At 36.0% G+C, this 18,052-nt stretch overlaps 1 protein-coding gene across 1 annotated transcript in view; it reads left to right on the forward strand.

The window, feature by feature from the left end:
- The window catches only part of RUNDC3B (RUN domain containing 3B), a 159,994-nt gene that overhangs the window by 129,577 nt on the left and 12,365 nt on the right, over positions 1-18,052 (forward strand). Inside the window, exons 11-12 of the mRNA XM_008586033.1 lie at positions 922-1,068; positions 7,473-7,594. Of these exons, the coding sequence (XP_008584255.1) occupies positions 922-1,068; positions 7,473-7,594 (269 nt within the window). The remainder of the gene's footprint in view (positions 1-921; positions 1,069-7,472; positions 7,595-18,052) is intronic.

Below are 18,052 nucleotides of genomic sequence, written 5' to 3' on the forward strand. Positions count from 1 at the left end.
GGACTACTGTCTGTGGAAGTCAGTGGCAGGCACCTGTTACTTTCCTGCTACTTAGCTGATGGCTCAGAACCTTCGTACACTAAAGCCATAGACACCTGTTTGAGGATATAGGTTGCCTAGATGGTATTTTGAGGCCTTTTAGACCTAGAGTAAGACTTTGCTTTTTAAATTATCTTTAATCAGCAATTCAAATGTTGAATTAATCTTGTGACAAAGATCAGTTAATTTGTGAAGGTGAAATTTTGGCAAAAAGCTAATTGTTTTGCAAGGTGTTATTAACAAGTAACAGTTCTATAAAAATTAAAGAAAACTATGAATTGTTATAATGGCTTCATTCTGTAGTCGAAACATTTCCAGTGGATTATGTTGTTCAATGCAGCTGTCATTGACTTAATCATTTTCATGAAGATTAGTGGTCACTTCTATCAAAAACAGTTATGGGAATCTCATGGATTTATTTTATATTTTTCTGCACTCAGTTTTTTTAAAATTTATTTTAATTGCTTTTCTCGCTTTTATAGATTATTTCTGAGTTTTGAAGTTAGAAAATCATACACATGAAATCTTTCTTTTATATTTCAACTGACATCTGATAACCTGTATCTTTAAGATATTACCATTGTTTTTTAGTTAAGATGTAAAATGCCATTTGAGTCCTTTAGTCCTTTAGTAATAATCTCTGCAGAAAAGATAGGAAGTCTGAATTTCACAATAGTGATTTGTTGTAGCCAGCAGAGAAAAAATGAAAAGCACATATTACAGAAGACAAAACAGTCATAGTCCCAACCAGCCATCTGTTCACAATCTATTAACGTGCCAGTTTAAAAAGATAATTTTGGGGGGCCTAAGCTGATACCATTAGGTTCCTCTACCATTGCAGAACACTGAAAACAAAAGCACTCACCATCTTAATATTCACAGGACTGTGCTAAAGAATAATGATTTAAGATCAAGACAAGAGTTAACTGCCCACCTCACCAACCAGTGGCCTTCCCCAGGAGCTCTGGATGTCAATGCTGTTGCCTTGGATACGTTGCTTTACCGAAAACACAATAAACAGTGGTATGAGTAAGTGTAATATGTTTTTTTTCCAACTAATTACAAATTTAGTTGTACCAAAACATATGGTTATCCACTTTGGTTTCTTAGTACTTCTCAGTTCTTAATTCTTCTTTCTGAATTTTTTAGCTTAGAGCAAAGGTAGGATTTAGGACTATTTTGGTAAGGTTATTAGATTAAGGCAATGGATGTGTTAACATTTTGAAGCCAAGGCACCCTGGGGAAGTAAAATATCTGAGAAATTCTTATGCAGTATTGTACCAGCTATCTAATTCTCCTTCAGTTAAATCTTCAGCCAGTCCTTCAGTTAAATCTATGGGCTTGTGTTTAATGAGCCGTCTATTTTTGAATTCTAGCTTTAATGTTGTATTTGCCTTAGGATAATTTTCCCATTTGTCAGAAAACACAAAATTCCATCTCATAGGAAAATAGAAAGATATTTACTTGTTCTTGGTGGGTCTGAAAGAGTTTGTTCATTTTGGTTAACAAATTAATTTTTAGAAGCTATAGAAAATATAATCACTCCACCTATGGGCCACAATATCCTTTTCCCATTTCTTTATCCTAATGTTCAGGACTATTTCATTTAGTCATAGTGTCCTAATGAGAGAGCTGCAAAATCTTAGGCTGTCCTCCTTTAGGTAACCTTCATTTTGAAACTTGTAAATTGTATTACCTTCTTTTAGCTTTTAGCCACTTTTCCATCTTAATCATTTTTCTTGCACTATCTTTATTTTTCTGTCTTTAGATAATTTTCTAACCCTTTTCCCTGATGTCCCTCCCTCCCATTGCCTTCTGTTTGCTTTTTTCCCTTTCCTGTCTCCTTTTTCTCTTTTCCCTTCTTCACTCTTGTCTTTTTTTCTTTCTTCTCTCCTTCTTCCCTCTTTCTCTTTTGTTTCTTTCTCTACTCTTCTTTTAGAGTCCCTTGTTTTTAAGTTTCACTGATGTAGCCACACTCTTCTATCTGTACTTCTTAGGATGCCTTTCACTAGGTAAAGAGTAGCCAGATATTTCTATAAGTAATGTTTTATCACAGACCTATCTTCCACCTGCTTACTCTGTGGGTTTTGTTTGCTTATCAAAATAAATGGAATTCAAAATAAATTTGACCTTTTGTTGTTAAAATAATTGCAAGAGACTTCAATGTTTCTTCTTGTTTCATTGATAGAGATAGGCAGGAAAAAGTAAGCAAAATTATTTTCGGAACAAATCAGTAGAATTCTCTTCAATATCTACTAAACCATGCATCTTATTATTATGATTTGAAGTGTTAACTTTGGATATTTCATATATTGGAATCTAATTCCCTTATATACCGTTATGAAAATTACGAATAACTAGAGTGTACCTAGTTATGCTGGCATATAATTTTTACCTTTCTATGGCATATTTAATTGAGGATTATTATTTTATTTGTATTTCTAATTTACAATAGAAAATTTGAATTTAAAGCAATACTTGGTACACTTACTTTATCTATACATAACATATGAGATGCTCCTGCTTTTTTAACTGCCAATATATTATGACATTAAATACTGGTGTAAAACTATGCCTTTTTATTGCAATTTTGTCACGTTAGATAGTGGGGGGTAAAATATAGCCAGAAGTATACCCTTGCTTGCCTACAGAGTTACCTACTGAAGAGCCGATAAGGGGTCCAAAGTGGAAGATTTGTTTCATTTACCTCTGCATGTATAATCATGGCCGGTTTTCACAAGTATTACAGCAGCAGCAAAAGTAAGTGCAGTCTCAGAAAAGAAGGCTGAGGAAACTGCCTGTTCCTCTGTTTAGCATAGATCCAGATTTTATACTTCTTGACTAAGTTACTACATTAGCTTGAGAAGGGACATCCCTTTCTTACTAAAATTATCCTTTAATCTGGCCTTTTTGCAATGTTTGTATTACTTTAGATGGTCCTATTTCCAAACTGATATCCCTGAATGAAAAAAAGTATGCAGCTGGGTGTAGTAAGAGATCACTGGACATAGAGGTTAAAGTCAAGACTCATAAGTAATCTCTGCTATTTACTTGCTTTGTAACACTGAGCAACACTCCCTAACTGTAACCTTTTTTTCGGCTCATGTAATGCTGGAGAATACTGCCTGCTTAACAGAATTATAAGGATCAAATGAGGTAATAAAAATGCCTGGCACTTAATAGCTTCTCAGTGAATCTTTATTTATACTCTGTATAATCTTTAAAAAAATTTTTTTTTTTACTCTAATATAACCCTGTATTTTCCATGTTTGGAGAGTGTACACCCACCTAACATCCCAAGATCTACTTTCTGAACCTTATGTAAAATGAAAACAACCAGTGAATCCCCAGTTATTCCAAATAAATAACCCCAAGTGTCTCATGTAAGAATGGAGGCTTTGGATTATTAGAACAGAGGAGCTCTCTATAAATCATGCTTGAAACTAATTATAGTTTTTCACCAGGATTCAGTTTTTTCTCTCTTCAAATTTAAAATATAAGCCAAGACGTTGAACTACCTGATCACTAATTCCTTTTAATTTGACCAGTATCTAAGTTCAACAGACATTTATTTAGAACTTATAAATTATGGAAGAGGTGGCTACAACCTTTTAAATGAGGAACATTAGCTCTCAATAATATGGAGAAAGAAACTAACCCTATCTTTAGTTACAGTTTTAATTCTTGTAGATGATTTTTCTTGCTCAGGATATGGGATGCTATGGCTATTTCTTTAGGAGCTCTGTAATTTCATTCTATTAGCTAGCCCAAGACAACTTTGAGATGAAAGAGTGTTAAAAGAAAAACTTTAGACAAATTAAGTTTATTTGAGCAAAGAATGGTTCATGAATCAGGCAGCACTCAAAATCAGTTCAGAAAGCTCCTCCCAGTACTGGATGCGGCAAACTTTGTAGGCCAAACACGAAGCAAAGTAGAGAAATCATTTGATTGGCCACAGTTAAGTATCTACCTTATTTCAGCATGGTACGATGAGGCATCTGCCTTATATGGGCACAGTGTGAGGAGCTGGCTACCTGTGATTGGCTGAAGCTTGCCTGTTTGTGATTAGCTGAAACCTGGCTATTTGTTACAAAAAAAAAAATACACTCCTGAGTTAGGTTTAAGTTTGTTTACATACTAAGTTAGGTTGGTTTGATACTAGGAACTCAGAGTAGGTAGACAGCCTTAGCCTAATGGCCTCCTGCTTATTTAACTTGAAAGTGTGCTGTCTGATTTAATGAATTTGTTGGTCTTGTTTATATTTCTTAAATTGAGCCATTAGATAACTTGGTTATGTTGTCTTCTATTCATGGAAGGATCCCTCTCATAATAGAAGATGTTAAATTTATTTCCATTTACTCTACTGTTTATAAAGTTTTTACAATATGATTTCTAGTTTATTTCTTAATTACTAGGACCTGGCAAGTTTAGCTGTGTTGGATTTTATATCTTTTCCTTTATTTCAGACATGGGAATATCATGTTAAAAAATTGTTAAAACATTACAGGCTTACTGTAAAAACTCAATAATAAGTATATAAAACATGTTCCTTTATCTCATACATAGAATAATTGTTTACTTTTTTGTTTCCGATAAATTCTATTTTAATCTTTTTTATATAAAAAATCTAGATCACATAAACTTGTTAGATAATCCTGTTAGATTATCTCATATAATCTTGTTAGATTATTGCTTAACCTACCTATTCCCATCCCAAAAGATCAGATCATTGACATCATAATCACAGTTTCTACCTGAAGCTTTTTTAGTCTTTTAAATTTATCATTATCTCTCAATTGGCTATCCTCCAGATTGTAAAATTATAGAGAATCATGAGCTTTTATATGCCCTTCATGATCTACTATTTAGGCTTTTAACTTTTTTTAATGACATTCACTTCAGTCATAATAGGGGTTCTCCTTCCCATTATGTCTTTCAAACATTTTTGGAGTAGGAGTCCCTAAAGCACTGAGGCTACAGAAATCTTTTACAGCATATAAAGTGGGCATTGACCTGACTCACATATATCCTTCCCTATCAGGCTTTCCTTATATCCTTCTGTAATTTTAGTAGATTAAGAGAATATAGATATTCTGTAGCAAATGATTACTTTGTTCCTTAAACATATTATTATTAAATAAACCAAGAATAAAAAGAGTATATCTGTCTCCATGTATATTCATGTGCCTCTATGTATACAGTGTACATATATTTATTTTTATTTTCTACATGTGAATATTGCAAACATTTCCTTCTAGGCATCATACTCTCTGTTGCCCAATAACAACCAAGTAAATTATTATTGACCTCAGCACATCTGTAGGGCAAATAAATAACATAGATTATCCATGTCATTACTTCTGATCGTTGATATAAAATGTAAGACTGGAGAAAAACTGACTAATAAATGACTTCAGGCTTATTGCTCAATTTCCTCTTAATTTACCTTTATTTGGTACCCAATCTCGTATATAGAAATTTGTATATGAGTGATTTAAAAACAGTTAGATGTTGAATGTAGTAGATTTGATTATAATCCCAAATGCCCATGACATATGACATAATTCCTATAAGTTTAATTTAAATTATATCTAACAATGTAATGACATAGGCTAAACTAAGTTTTCATATAGTCAGAAAACATGATTCTTACTATCTTGGGTTCTTATTTTGATTAAGTAAGATACTGGTATTTTTAAAATTCTGAGAAATAGTAATATTTGTTAATTGGATTGATATGTCTGGTGGGTTACGTTTAAATCTTACAGTGTGATGTTAATGAGTCTAGAATTCTAAGGTAGGACTTAGTTGTGGCCTTTTAAAGACAGAAGTCCCATAAATGGATAGTTTACTGCATGACAACAAGATGGAGCTGCTAGTCACACTGGAAATCAGGTAAGAATGTGGAAGCCAAACCCATTCTTTGTCATTACTGAAAGCAACTGAATTACTTTCCTATCAAATGATGGGTCTGTAGTTGTTTTCATGTAAGGAAGATATTGTATAATATCTTATGAATTAGGTGCTTAATTAGTGGTTGTAATTTTCATTATTGCTTTAGAGTATCAATATCTACCAAATTCTTTTTCTACATACATTGGCATTTGGTTAAGTAAAGTCTATAAACTCAAGGATTGGTTACTGACTGTGACAAATTAAAGAGTAAAAATGTTCCAAATCACTTTGGATTCAGAAAGTGTGATATTCTAAAAGGAACTTCATTAGGTCATGCAGAAAGCTCATTATGTGTTGCTGTTATCAGGGCTGCTTTTATAGTTTCCTCCCTCTAGTAGGTGGCCGTCCTTGAGATTATTGTAAACGTGAGCTGTCAAACTCTTCAGTCCTTACAAGATTCAAATAAATTCTGTCTTTTGCTTCTGGGTATTTTGTTGTTTGTAAATATTTTTATATATAATTTTTAAAATTTAAAAATATTAACAAGTTTCTTATAATGAAAAATCAGTGTCAGAATCTCATCTTAAACCATTATTCAATTTAAAAAGCAAGCTTGTACCTATTGGGAAAGAAAAATAATTTGGAAAAGAAACATTTATAAATGCTTGTTAAATTCCTGTGTTCCTGCTTTCCTCTATGGCTAAAGAAATAATATTTTAATAAAAATCAAGTGAAATTTTTAGTGATATGATTAAATATAGTATATTTTACATGGTCTATATCAGCAAACAAGGTTGTTTGAGAAAGGTTTTGAATAAAATAGGAAGCCAAATCAAAACTGTTCTTTCTATACTGCAAATGAGATAGCATAGTAGTTAAGTAGATGGAATTAGAACCAGGCTACCAGGTTTAAATCTAATCTCTTTGTGCTCCGGTTTCCTCTGCTATAAAGTGGAAGTAATAATAATTCCAACCTCTTAGGGTAGTTGTGAGGATTAAATAAATTAATATGTACACAAAATATGTAGAACAGTAGTAAGTACTATTTAAATATTGGGTGCCATTTTTTATTATACATTGTGTAGCTCATGTAAGTGTTATCTGTTATAGTTATAAGAAGTTCCCTGCAATAGTAGAATTTCCTGCTATTCAAAATTTATAATTAAGGACATTTATACTCTCAACATTTGAAAAATCATCATATTATAAAGTAAGAATACTGTTTGTGTTGTAAACGAGAAATGTTATTCCATTTCTTAATCATCTGGTTATAATACAAAATTGGTGTGAGGATTTTAAACTGTTTGACAAATTATTTTTCTTTTCTGTTTTTCAATGGATTAATCAGATACCTCTGAAAAGGGTAGGAGGAAAAAGTACAATGGAGATCATATTGAAGCTTGATAAAGGCAAGATTTAGAGGAAATGGTGGGGAAAAATTAATGAGAAATTTGAAAAATTGAAAACCTTTAAAGAATATTTCTAGACATTCTTTTTTGTGAGAATAAATTTAAGTAGTATTTCATCCTTTTTTACAGGAAAAGTTATCAAAGTCTTGACCAGTTATCAGCAGAAGTTAGCTTTTCTCAGACTTCACTGGATCCAAGCCAGTCACAAGAAGGAGATGGAAAACAAGACCCATTAAATTTAATCAATGCAGGTAAGAAAAAAAGTCTATTTGAAAGTTACTTTTTTCTGCATTATCTATATCTTGGTTGCAGAGGATTGCCAGAGAATAACAGTGATATTTCTGTGAATCATGCTAGAAATTAACTAAGCTGCCACTATGATTAAAAATAATCTGTCCGTGTTTCTTTCTCATGTGTTTGTGGCTAACCTTCTAAAAGACTTGTCTATAATTGTTACCTTCATTTCCTTACTTCCTGTACTCTTTTGTCTCTACCACTTCACTAAAATGACTTTTATCATTGTGATACCACTACCATATTGCTGAAGTCAGTTCTCTGTGTTCATCTTTTAAACTTCTCAGCAGCTTTTGACACAACTCACCACCTCCTCATTCTTGAATCAGTTTTTGTACCTGGTTTACTGAGTATTCTAAAAAACTTCAGGAACAAACATAAAAGTGTTTGTTTTGTTTTTCCTATTACTGCTTTCAGAGGTGCTTCATCAGCCTGTCTTCCCATTGAGTTGCATCTTCCTGAACATCTTGGTCTAATTACATAACTTTTCAGGCTGCTTTCAATTGTATGGTCCCATTTTAGTTTCTAAGACTCAACCTATTCAATTTTAAACTTCAGTAACCTAGTTTGTTCAAAGTTCTTTCTTTCCCTCCTCCAGCATAGGCTAGAGCTGCTACTCTAAGCACTTTGGATTGGATGAGTGATGCTGGTATTATTTGGTGCTCACATCTTTTATCTCTTCTGCTTCGCAGTTCTACCTCTCCTGATGTGTATTGAGGGCTAGGGGAAGAAAGATAACTTCTTACATCAGAGAACCTGCATCCCCCTATGCTTCCATTTTTCCCCTGCCTTCTCCAGCGCAATAAATGTTACCTCCATAGGCCTTATCCACAATTCTGTCTTTCTCCTGACCACTACAATAAATTTATCAACAAGTCCTGTCAGCACTCCATACAAAACATTTTATATACATTGACTCGTCATCTTCTCTGTTACTACAACCCTAGTCTCAGCCACCTACAGCAAGCCTCTTGGCCTCAGCTTTTTCACTGGTCTCTTATCTCCCCTTTTTGCCCCCTCATAGTCCATTCTCCACACAGTAATCAGTGATCTTTTAAAACATAAATCAGAAAACATTATAACCCTGCTTAAAACTCTCCAATAGCTTTCAATGACAATTAGAATAAAATCCAAATTGCTTATCATGGTCTCCTACATGATCTTGTTCTTGCCAGCCTCTGCCTCATTTCATACCATTCTTTTCTTGTTCTATATACGTCAGCAAACTGACCTCCTACCTATTCTTTCAGGCAGGTTCCGGCCCTGACTATCTTTGGACCTCCAGTGCCCTGGAACTTCTTTCTTAAGGTCTTTGCACGGTACACTCCTTATCAGGTCTCTGTTCAAATGTTATCTTTCCAAAGAAGCTTTCACTGACTACCATACCTTAAATAGCCACCCCATCCCCATCTCCACCCCATCACATTGACATCAATTATATTATGATTCTTGTCTATAAACCGCCCCCCAACAAAATGTAGCTTCATGAAGGTGTAGAGAGCTTATCCATTTTTTTCACCAGTGTATTACTAGAATCTGACACATGATTAATATTTGTTGACAGAATAAGTATATAATGCATAAGTGTCATAGGATGTGAGTAAAAATTCAGTTAACCAGAAGGCTCAGGCAATGTGAATATTCTGTTAAAATGTTCTCAAAAACTTAATCTGTTTTAACATTTTAGTAAACAGTTTTTCGGATAAATCCAAAACCAAATTGGATTCACTGTCATAATCTAGAATATGTGTATTTTAAAAACTAATCCATACTATGAGTGGATTTATTTGTGATGACTCTTCATCTAAAAGACACATTTATTTAGGATTTTAATGTATGGGAAAGTGTAACTTAATTGACAGGACAAGAACATTTTGATACTATAAAAATAAATGTATTGGCTTTAAGAACTCAAGAATAAATAACAGATTAAAAGTTACTTACAGAATTTCCAAACCAAATGACAAATAAAATGAGTTAAAAAAAAAAAAAGTAGAAGTCAACCAAAAATTTACCAACTACAACCTGACAAGAAAAAGGGCTACATGATAAACCTAACAGACTGCAAAAACTGGTGGTCAGGAAAGAAACATGTTCTCATAATGAGTTGGTAAGATTCTAGAATTCTCAATATTCCCAAATCTGCTTTAAAAAAAAAAGCAAGCTAAGTAATTCTGAATAGGTGAGGTAATGGCAGTGATACAAATTTGAATCAATATATCATATAAAAATATAATAAAGAGCAATTAGAACAAATAAAAGCACACAAAACCCAACTCTCAGAATAACTAGAAGACACTAAATAAACTTCAAGTTGCCTATGAGTAGAAAAATAAATGCCAAATTTAAGCAGGCTGTCTCTCATGCCCCTATAATAAGCCATCGTTAGCAAAGGGGTCCAGGAAAAAACTAAACTGTGCAAAAGAAAGATTTGGGATGTTAGTGGCAGGCTTAGGGTTGATCAAAAATCACCTCCAAAAAGAGAAAGTCAACCCTAAGTTAAAATATGAAAAAAGCGTTCTGATACGTGTGGGATACAAAAAAGCAGTGTTTAAAAAGTAAATTTAAGGACAGAGAGAGTTAAAAGGCAGGGAGAGAGCCATTTTGGAAACTGCTTAGTGGGGAAGAAAAAAAGTAAAAGAAAGATTTAGAATTGTGTGAAACAAAAGAATTGTTTTTTTTTTTTTTTATAGGTTGAAGGACACATATCCTTTCCATTCACAGCACACTTCTCCCAATAAGAGCCATACAGTAGGGAAATCATACTTTAGTACACTGATAGAAGAAGGTGCTCTTGAGTAGAATTTTCATGAACTACCCAAATCACTTAGCCCTGTCTACAGAAATCCTGAGGAGCAAACACTTTGTCTATACAAAACTACTATTTTTAAAAAATCACATAAATTGATAAAAATAATTCAGCTGATTAAACCACCCCCAGGAAAACAATAGTGAAGCAGAAAAAAGCGGTAATACAAACAAGCAATCAGACATTTCAAATCATAAATCAATAACTAAAGGGGCTGGCCCGGTGGCGCACTGGATAGTGCGCCGCTTGGGAAGCGCGGCGGCGCTCCCGCCCGAGGGTTCGGATCCCACATGCAGACCGGTTCCCGCTCGCTGGCTGAGCGAGGCGCGGGAGCAACGCCGAGGGTTGCGATCCCGTTGCCGGTCCCCGGTCCGGTACGGGGGCAACACTGAGGGTTGCAATCCGTTGCCGGACACGGAAAAAGACAAAAGACAAAAAAATAAAAAATAAATAAAATAACTATGAACAGAAATGCCTAAGAAGCATGCAGAAATGAAGTGATTTGATTAAACTCTAGAAAAAAATGGATGAAAAGATAAAATTATTATTAGAGACAGAAAGATTAAACAGGCCAATTTCTAGAAAAGAAATAAAGTCATTAAAGAACTACTTCACACAAAAAGGCCAGGCCCACATGGTTTTTGAAGGGAATTCTACCTTAACGTCAAAGACCAAATAATCCCAATGCTTCATAAATCATTTCCAAAGCACAGGAAATAAAGGAAAACTTTATAATTATTTTAGGATATAGGTATTACTTGATAAATGTAGTAATAAAAATAAAAAGAAAATTATAGGGCCGGCCCGGTGGCGCACTGCTACAGTGCGCCGCTTGGGAGTGCGGCGGCTCTCCCGCCGAGGGTTCGGATCTCACATACAGACTGGTTCCCGCTCACTGGCTGAGCGAGGTGCGGGCGCAGCACCGAGGTTTGCGATCCCGTTGCCAGTCCCGGTCCGGTGCGGGCGCGACACTGAGGGTTGCGGTCCGTTGCCGGACATGAAAAAAGACAAAAAGGAAAAAAAAAAAAAAAAGAAAATTATAGACCAATATCACTTATGGCTATAAATACAAAAGTTTTAAATAGTATAAAAGTGAACAGAATCCAGCAACACATAAAGAATATTATACAGCACCCCCAGGCGGATTTATTCCAGAAATGTGAGCTTGATTCAATATTAGGAGATCCATTAATGTAATACACCACATTAATAGATCTGAGGTAGAAGAGGCTATCACCATAGATACCAAAAAAGCCTTGGACAGACTTCAACACTTGTGTGATGAAAACAGTCAAGAAAAAAGAACTGAAGAATACTTTTTTTCCTTTATTTTATTTTTTTATTTTTTTAACTTCTCAATATACATTGTAGTTAATTTTCATGACCCTTTACCCGTTCCTCTTCTGCCCTACCTCTTTCCCCTCCCCCCATCATATCTGTTCGCTTGTCTTAACAAGTTCAAGGAATCGTGATTGTTGTGTCTTCTTCCCCCTTCACCCTTTGGTTGTGTTTATTTATTTACTTATTTAATTTTAGCTCCCCAAAATAAGTGAGAACATGTGGTATTTCTCTTTCTGTGCCTGACTTGTTTCACTTGATATAATTTTCTCTAAGTCCATCCATGTTGTTGCGAATGGTAGTATTTCATTCTTTTTTATAGCAGAGTAGTCATTCCATTGTGTAGATAAACCACACTTTCATTATCGATTCATCTGATGATGATCATTTGGGTTGGTTCTAACTCTTGGCTATTGTAAATAGTGCTGCATTAAACATTGGAGTACAGGTATCACTTTTTTTTTTTTTTTTTGTCTTTTTTCCGTGTCCGGCAACGGATCGCAACCCTCAGTGTTGCCCCCGTACCGGACCGGGGACCGGCAATGGGATTGCAACCCTTGGTGTTGCTCCCGCGCCTCGCTCAGCCAGTGAGCGGGAACTGGTCTGTATGTGGGATCCGAACCCTCGGGCGGGAGCGCCGCTGCGCTTCCCAAGCAGCGCACTATCCAGTGCGCCACCGGGCCAGCCCTACAGGTATCACTTTGACATGATGATTTCTATTCATCTGGGTACATTCTCAGCAGTGGAATAGCTGGGTCATGTGACAGTTCCATCTGTAATTGTTTGAGGAACCTCCATACCATTTTCCGTAAAGGCTGCACAATTTTGTAGAAACACCAACACTGTATGAGAGTTTCTTTTTCTCTGCAAATTCTCCAGCACTCTCATTCTCAGTCTTTTAGATATTAGCCATCCTACCTAGAGTGAGATGGTATCTCAAAGTGGTTTTGATTTGCATTTCCCGGATGCTGAGTGACATTGAGGATTTTTCATGTGTATGTGGGCCATTCATATATCTTCCTTTGAGAAATGCCTATTCAGCTGCTTTGCTCATTTTTTAATTGGGTTATTTGTTTTTCTTACTGTAAAGTTGTTTGAGTTCCTTGTATACTCTGGATATTAATCCTTTGTCAGCTGTGTATTTTGCAAATATTTACACGCACTCTGTTGGTTGTCTTTTCACTCTGTTGATTGTTTCTTTGGCTGTGCAGAAGCTTTTTAGTTTGATATAATCCCATTTGTTTATTGTTCCTTTGGTTGCCTGTGCTTTTGGGGTCATATTCATGAAGTCTGTACCCACTTTTACTTCTCGGAGTGTTTCCCTTATGTTTTATTTAAGAAGTTAATTGTTTCACAGAATATATTCAATTCTTTAATACATTTTGAGTTGATTTTGGTATGTGGTGAGAGGTATGGGTCTAGTTTCATTCTCCTACATATGAATATCCACTTTTCTGAGCACTATTTGCTGAAGAGGCAGTCTCTTCCCCAGTATGTAGACATGGTACCTTTGTCAAAGGTCAGATGGCTGTAGGTGTATAGGTTGATTTCTAGATTCTCTATTCTATTCCATTGATCCGTGTGTCTGTTTTCATGCTAGTACCATGCTGTTTTGGTTATTATAGCTTTGTAATATAGTTTAATGTCAGGTAGTGTTATGCCTCCAGCTTTATTTTTTTTGCTCAGCATTGCTTTGGCTATGCGTGGTCTTTTGTTATTCTATATAAGTGTCTTGATAGTTTTTTCCATTTCTGAGAAAAATGTCATTGGAATCTTCATGGGGATAGCATTGAATCTGTAGATCACTTTGGGTTATATGGACATTTTCACCATGTTAATTCTTCCGATCCAAGAGTGTGGGATATCTTTTCATCTTCTTGTGCCCCCTTTAATTTCTCTCAACAGTGGTTTGTAGTTCTCTTTGTAGAGATTTTTTACTTCCTTGTTGAACTTTATTCCTAAGTATTTTATATTTTTGGTGGCTATTGTAAATGGGCTAGCTTTCTTGATTTCTTTTTCTGCATGTTCACTGTTGGAGTACAGAAGTGCTACTGATTTTTGCATGTTGATTTTGTATCCTGCAACTTTGCTGAAATCATTTATCAACTCTAAGAATTTTTTTGTAGAGGCTTTAGGCTGTTCAATATATGGGATCATATTATCTGCAAACAAGGACAGTTTGACTTCATCTTTTCCAATCTGGACCCTTTATTTCCTTCTCTTCCCTGATTGCTCTGGCTAGTACTTCCAACACTATGCTGAATAGGAGTGATGAGAGTGGGCATCCTTATCTAGTTCCTGTTCCTAAGGGAAAAGCTTTCAGCTTTCTCCATTCAGAATGATACTGGCAGTAGGCTTATCATATACGGCTTTAATTGTGTTGATATGTTTTCCATCTATACCTAAGTTGTACAGAGTCTTTATCATGAACTGTTGAATTTTACCAAATGCTTTTTCAGCATCTATAGAGATGATCATATGGATTTTGTCTTTCCTTTTATTGATATGATGTATCACATTAATTGATTTGCATATGTTGAAGCAAACTTGCATCCCTGGGATGAGTCCCACTTGATCATGGTGGATAATTTTGTGTATGTGTTGTTGTATTCTGTTAGCTAGTATTTTATTGAGGATTTTTCCATCTATACTAATCAAGGGTATTGGCCTGTAGTTTTCTATTTTTGGTGCATCTTTGTCTGGTTTTGGTATCAGGGTGATGTTTGCCTCATAGAATGAGTTTGGGAGAATGGTCTCTGTTTCAATGTTTTGGAATAGCTTGCAGAGAACTGGTATCAGTTCCTCTTTGAAAGTTTAGGTAGAACTCTGCAGTGAACCCATCGGTCCTGGGATTTTCTTTGTTGGGAGCCTTCTGATAACAGCTTAAACATTTTTTATTGTTATTGGTCTGCTCAGATTTTCTATATCTTCTTGGCTCTGTTTTGGTAGTTTGTATGTGTGCAGAAATTTATCCATTTCCTCCAGATTTTCAAATTTTTTGGCATATAGTTGTTTATAGTAGTCTCTAATGATTTCTTGTATTTCAGATGAATCAGTGGTAATGTCACCTTTTTCATTTCTGATTTTTGTTATTTGGTTCTTCTCTGTTCCTGGTTAGCTTTGCTAAAGGTTTGTCACTTTTATTTATCTTTTCAAAAAACCAACATTTTGTTTAATTGATCTTTTGTATCATTTTTTGAGTTTCTATTTCATTAAGTTTGTGCTGATCTTAATTATTTCTTTCCCTCTGCTAACTTTGGGTTTGGTTTGTTCTTGTTTTTCTAGATCTTTAAGGTGAAGTGTTAGGTTGTTTCTTTGCCATCTTTCCATTCTTCTGAAGTAAGCATTTAATGTGATAAATTTCCCCTTTAGTACTGCTTTTGCAGTATCCCACAGGTTTTGGTATGAAGTGTCATTATTTTCATTAGTTACAAGAAACTTTTTGATTTCCTTTTTAATTTCTTCTTGGACCCATAAGTCATTACGTAGAATGTTCTTTACTTTCTATGTGTTTGTATAGTTTCCAGAATTTCATTTGTTATTGATTTCTAATTTTAATCCATAGTGATTTCTTTGAATTTGTTGAGACATGCTTTATGACCTAACATGTGGTATATCCTGGAATGTTCCATGTGATGATAAGAAGAATGAATATTCTGAGGTTGTTGGATGGATTGTTCTGTAGATATCTGCCAAGTCCAGTTGGTCTAAAGTCTTGTTTAGATTTTGTGTTTCTCTATTAAATTTTTGCCTAGATGATCTGTCTAATGTTGAGAGTGGGGAGTTCAGATCCCCCGCTATTGTGGTGTTAGTGTCTACCTCATTTTTTAGATCTAATAGTGTTTGTTTTATAAATCTGGCTGCTCCGACATTGGGTGTTATATATTTATGATTGTTAGGTCTTTTTGATGGATAGAGCCTTTTATCATTATATAATGGCCTTCTTTATCTCTTTTCATGCTTTTTGCTTTAAAGTCTATTTTTTTTTTCCTTTTTGTCTTTTTTCGTGTCCGGCAACGGATCGCAACCCTCACTGTCGCGCCCGCACCGGACCGGACCAGACCGGCAACGGGATCGCAACCCTCAGTGTTGCGCCCGCACCTCGCTCAGCCAGTGAGCGGCCGGTCTGTATGTGGGATCTGAACCCTCGGCGGGAGCGCCGCCGCACTCCCAAGCGGCGCACTGTAGCAGTGCGCCACCGGGCCGGCCCTAAAGTCTATTTTATGTGATATAAGAATAACTACTCCAGCTCATTTTTCATTTCTATTTGCATGGTATATCTTTTTCCATCCTTTCACTCTTAGTCTATGTATGTCTTTACACGTGAGGCGAGTCTCTTGAAGGCAGCATATTGTTGGGTCCTTCTTTTTAATCCAGTCAATCAGTCTGTGTCTTTGAGTGGGGAATTTAATCCCTTCACATTTAGAGTTATTATTAAAAAGTGTTAATTTACTCCTAGCATTTTATTGATTTTTGTTTAGATGTCTTAAGTATCTTTTATTCCTTTCTTTCTGAAGTTCTGTTTGTCTTCTGTATTTGTTGGTGTCTTAGGGTTGCAGGTAACCTTTTTTTTTTTTTATTTTTAGCATTTTTGTTTTACTGGTAGGTTTTGCTCTTTCTTGAGTATTCATGGCAGTGCTGATTGTTTTTCAGGTATCAAACCCAGTACTCCCTTGAGATTTTTTTGTAAGGCTGGTTGTGTGGTAGTGAACTCCTGCAGTTTTTTTTTTGTCTTTTTCTGTGTCCGGCAACGGATCGCAACCCTCAGTGTCGCCCCCGTACCGGACCGGGACCGGCAACGGGATCGCAACCCTCGGCGTTGCTCCCGCGCCTCGCTCAGCCAGTGAGCGGGAACCGGTCTGTATGTGGGATCCGAACCCTCGGCGGGAGCGCCACCGCGCTTCCCAAGCGGCGCACTATAGCAGTGCGCCACCGGGCCGGTCCCAACTCCTGCAGTGTTTGTCTGTCTGTAAAATATGCTATTTGACCTTCACTTTGGAAGGATAGCCTTGCTAGGTAAAGAATTCTTGGGTGGCAATTTTTGTCCTTTAGTGTTTTGAATATATCATCCCATTGTTTTCTGGCTTTTAGGGATTCTGATGAAAAGTCCGATGTTAGTCTGATTGGGGCTCCCTTAAAGGTGACTTGCTGCTTCTCTCTTGCAGCTTTTAAGATTCTGTCTTTGTCTTTGAGTTTTTCCAGTTTGAGTATAACATGTCTTGGAGAGGACTTCTTTGGGTTGAGGGATCTTTGGGCCTCCTGAATCTGAAGATCTGTGACTTTCCCTATATCTGGGAAGTTTTCTGCTGTTATTTAGTTTAATATGTCTTCAGTGCCATTTCCTTTTTCCTCCCCTTCTGGAATAACCATGATTCAGATATTTGAGGGCTTAAGGTTGTCTGTTATCTCTCTTAGGTTTTCTTCAATTTTTAAAATTCTTTTTTCTTTTTTCTGGTCTGCCTGTGTTAATTCAAACAGCCTGTCTTCAAGGTCTGAAATTCTCTCTTCTGCTTGTTTGGGCCTGCTGGTTAGACTCTCTGTTGTGTTTTTTTATTTCATTGAATGAATCCTTCAGCTCCACAGGGCATTGATTTCTTTGTACGTTTCTTCTTTCAGGTCCTGTATATTTTTTCTCATTTCCTTGTGTTGTCTAACTGAGTTTTCTTGTATCTCATTTGGTTTCCTTAGAACTGTTGCTCAAAATTCCTTGTCAGTCATTTCAAGAACTTCCTGTTCTATAGGATCTAGAGCTTCGAGAGTTATTATTTTCCTTTGGTGGTGATGTACCTTCTGATTTTTCATATTTCTGGTATCTTTCCTTTGGTGTTTAGTCATCATGGCAGGGGGTATCACAGTCTACTCATTCCACCCTGATGTGTGACCTGGATCCTAAAAGGATTGCCAATTCTGGGCAGCGGGAACTAGCCTGGGCTGGGGGTCCTGTGGCACCTGCCTGTTCTGGCATGGCTGGCTTGATGTGTGTGGGTTCGGCAGCTCTCAGGCCTCTCTGGGTAGCAAGGACTGGCCTGGGCTGGAGGTCCCACAGTGCCTGCCTGTTCTGGCTCAACTGACTTGGGGCATGTTGGCTTGGCAGCTCTCGGGCCTCTCTCTGAAGAGTATTTTCTTTACATGAGTGTGTGTGTGTGTGTGTGTGTGTGTGTGTGTATCTTTTCCCTAAAACTAGTATCTTAATGGGGAAATACTTAGATAGGGAATAAAGTAAAGATACCCATTGTTTTCATCACTATTTAACATTATACTAGAGGTA

This window comes from Galeopterus variegatus, unplaced genomic scaffold (assembly GCF_000696425.1).
Source record: "Galeopterus variegatus unplaced genomic scaffold, G_variegatus-3.0.2 Scaffold3810, whole genome shotgun sequence".
Lineage (NCBI taxonomy): Eukaryota > Metazoa > Chordata > Mammalia > Dermoptera > Cynocephalidae > Galeopterus > Galeopterus variegatus.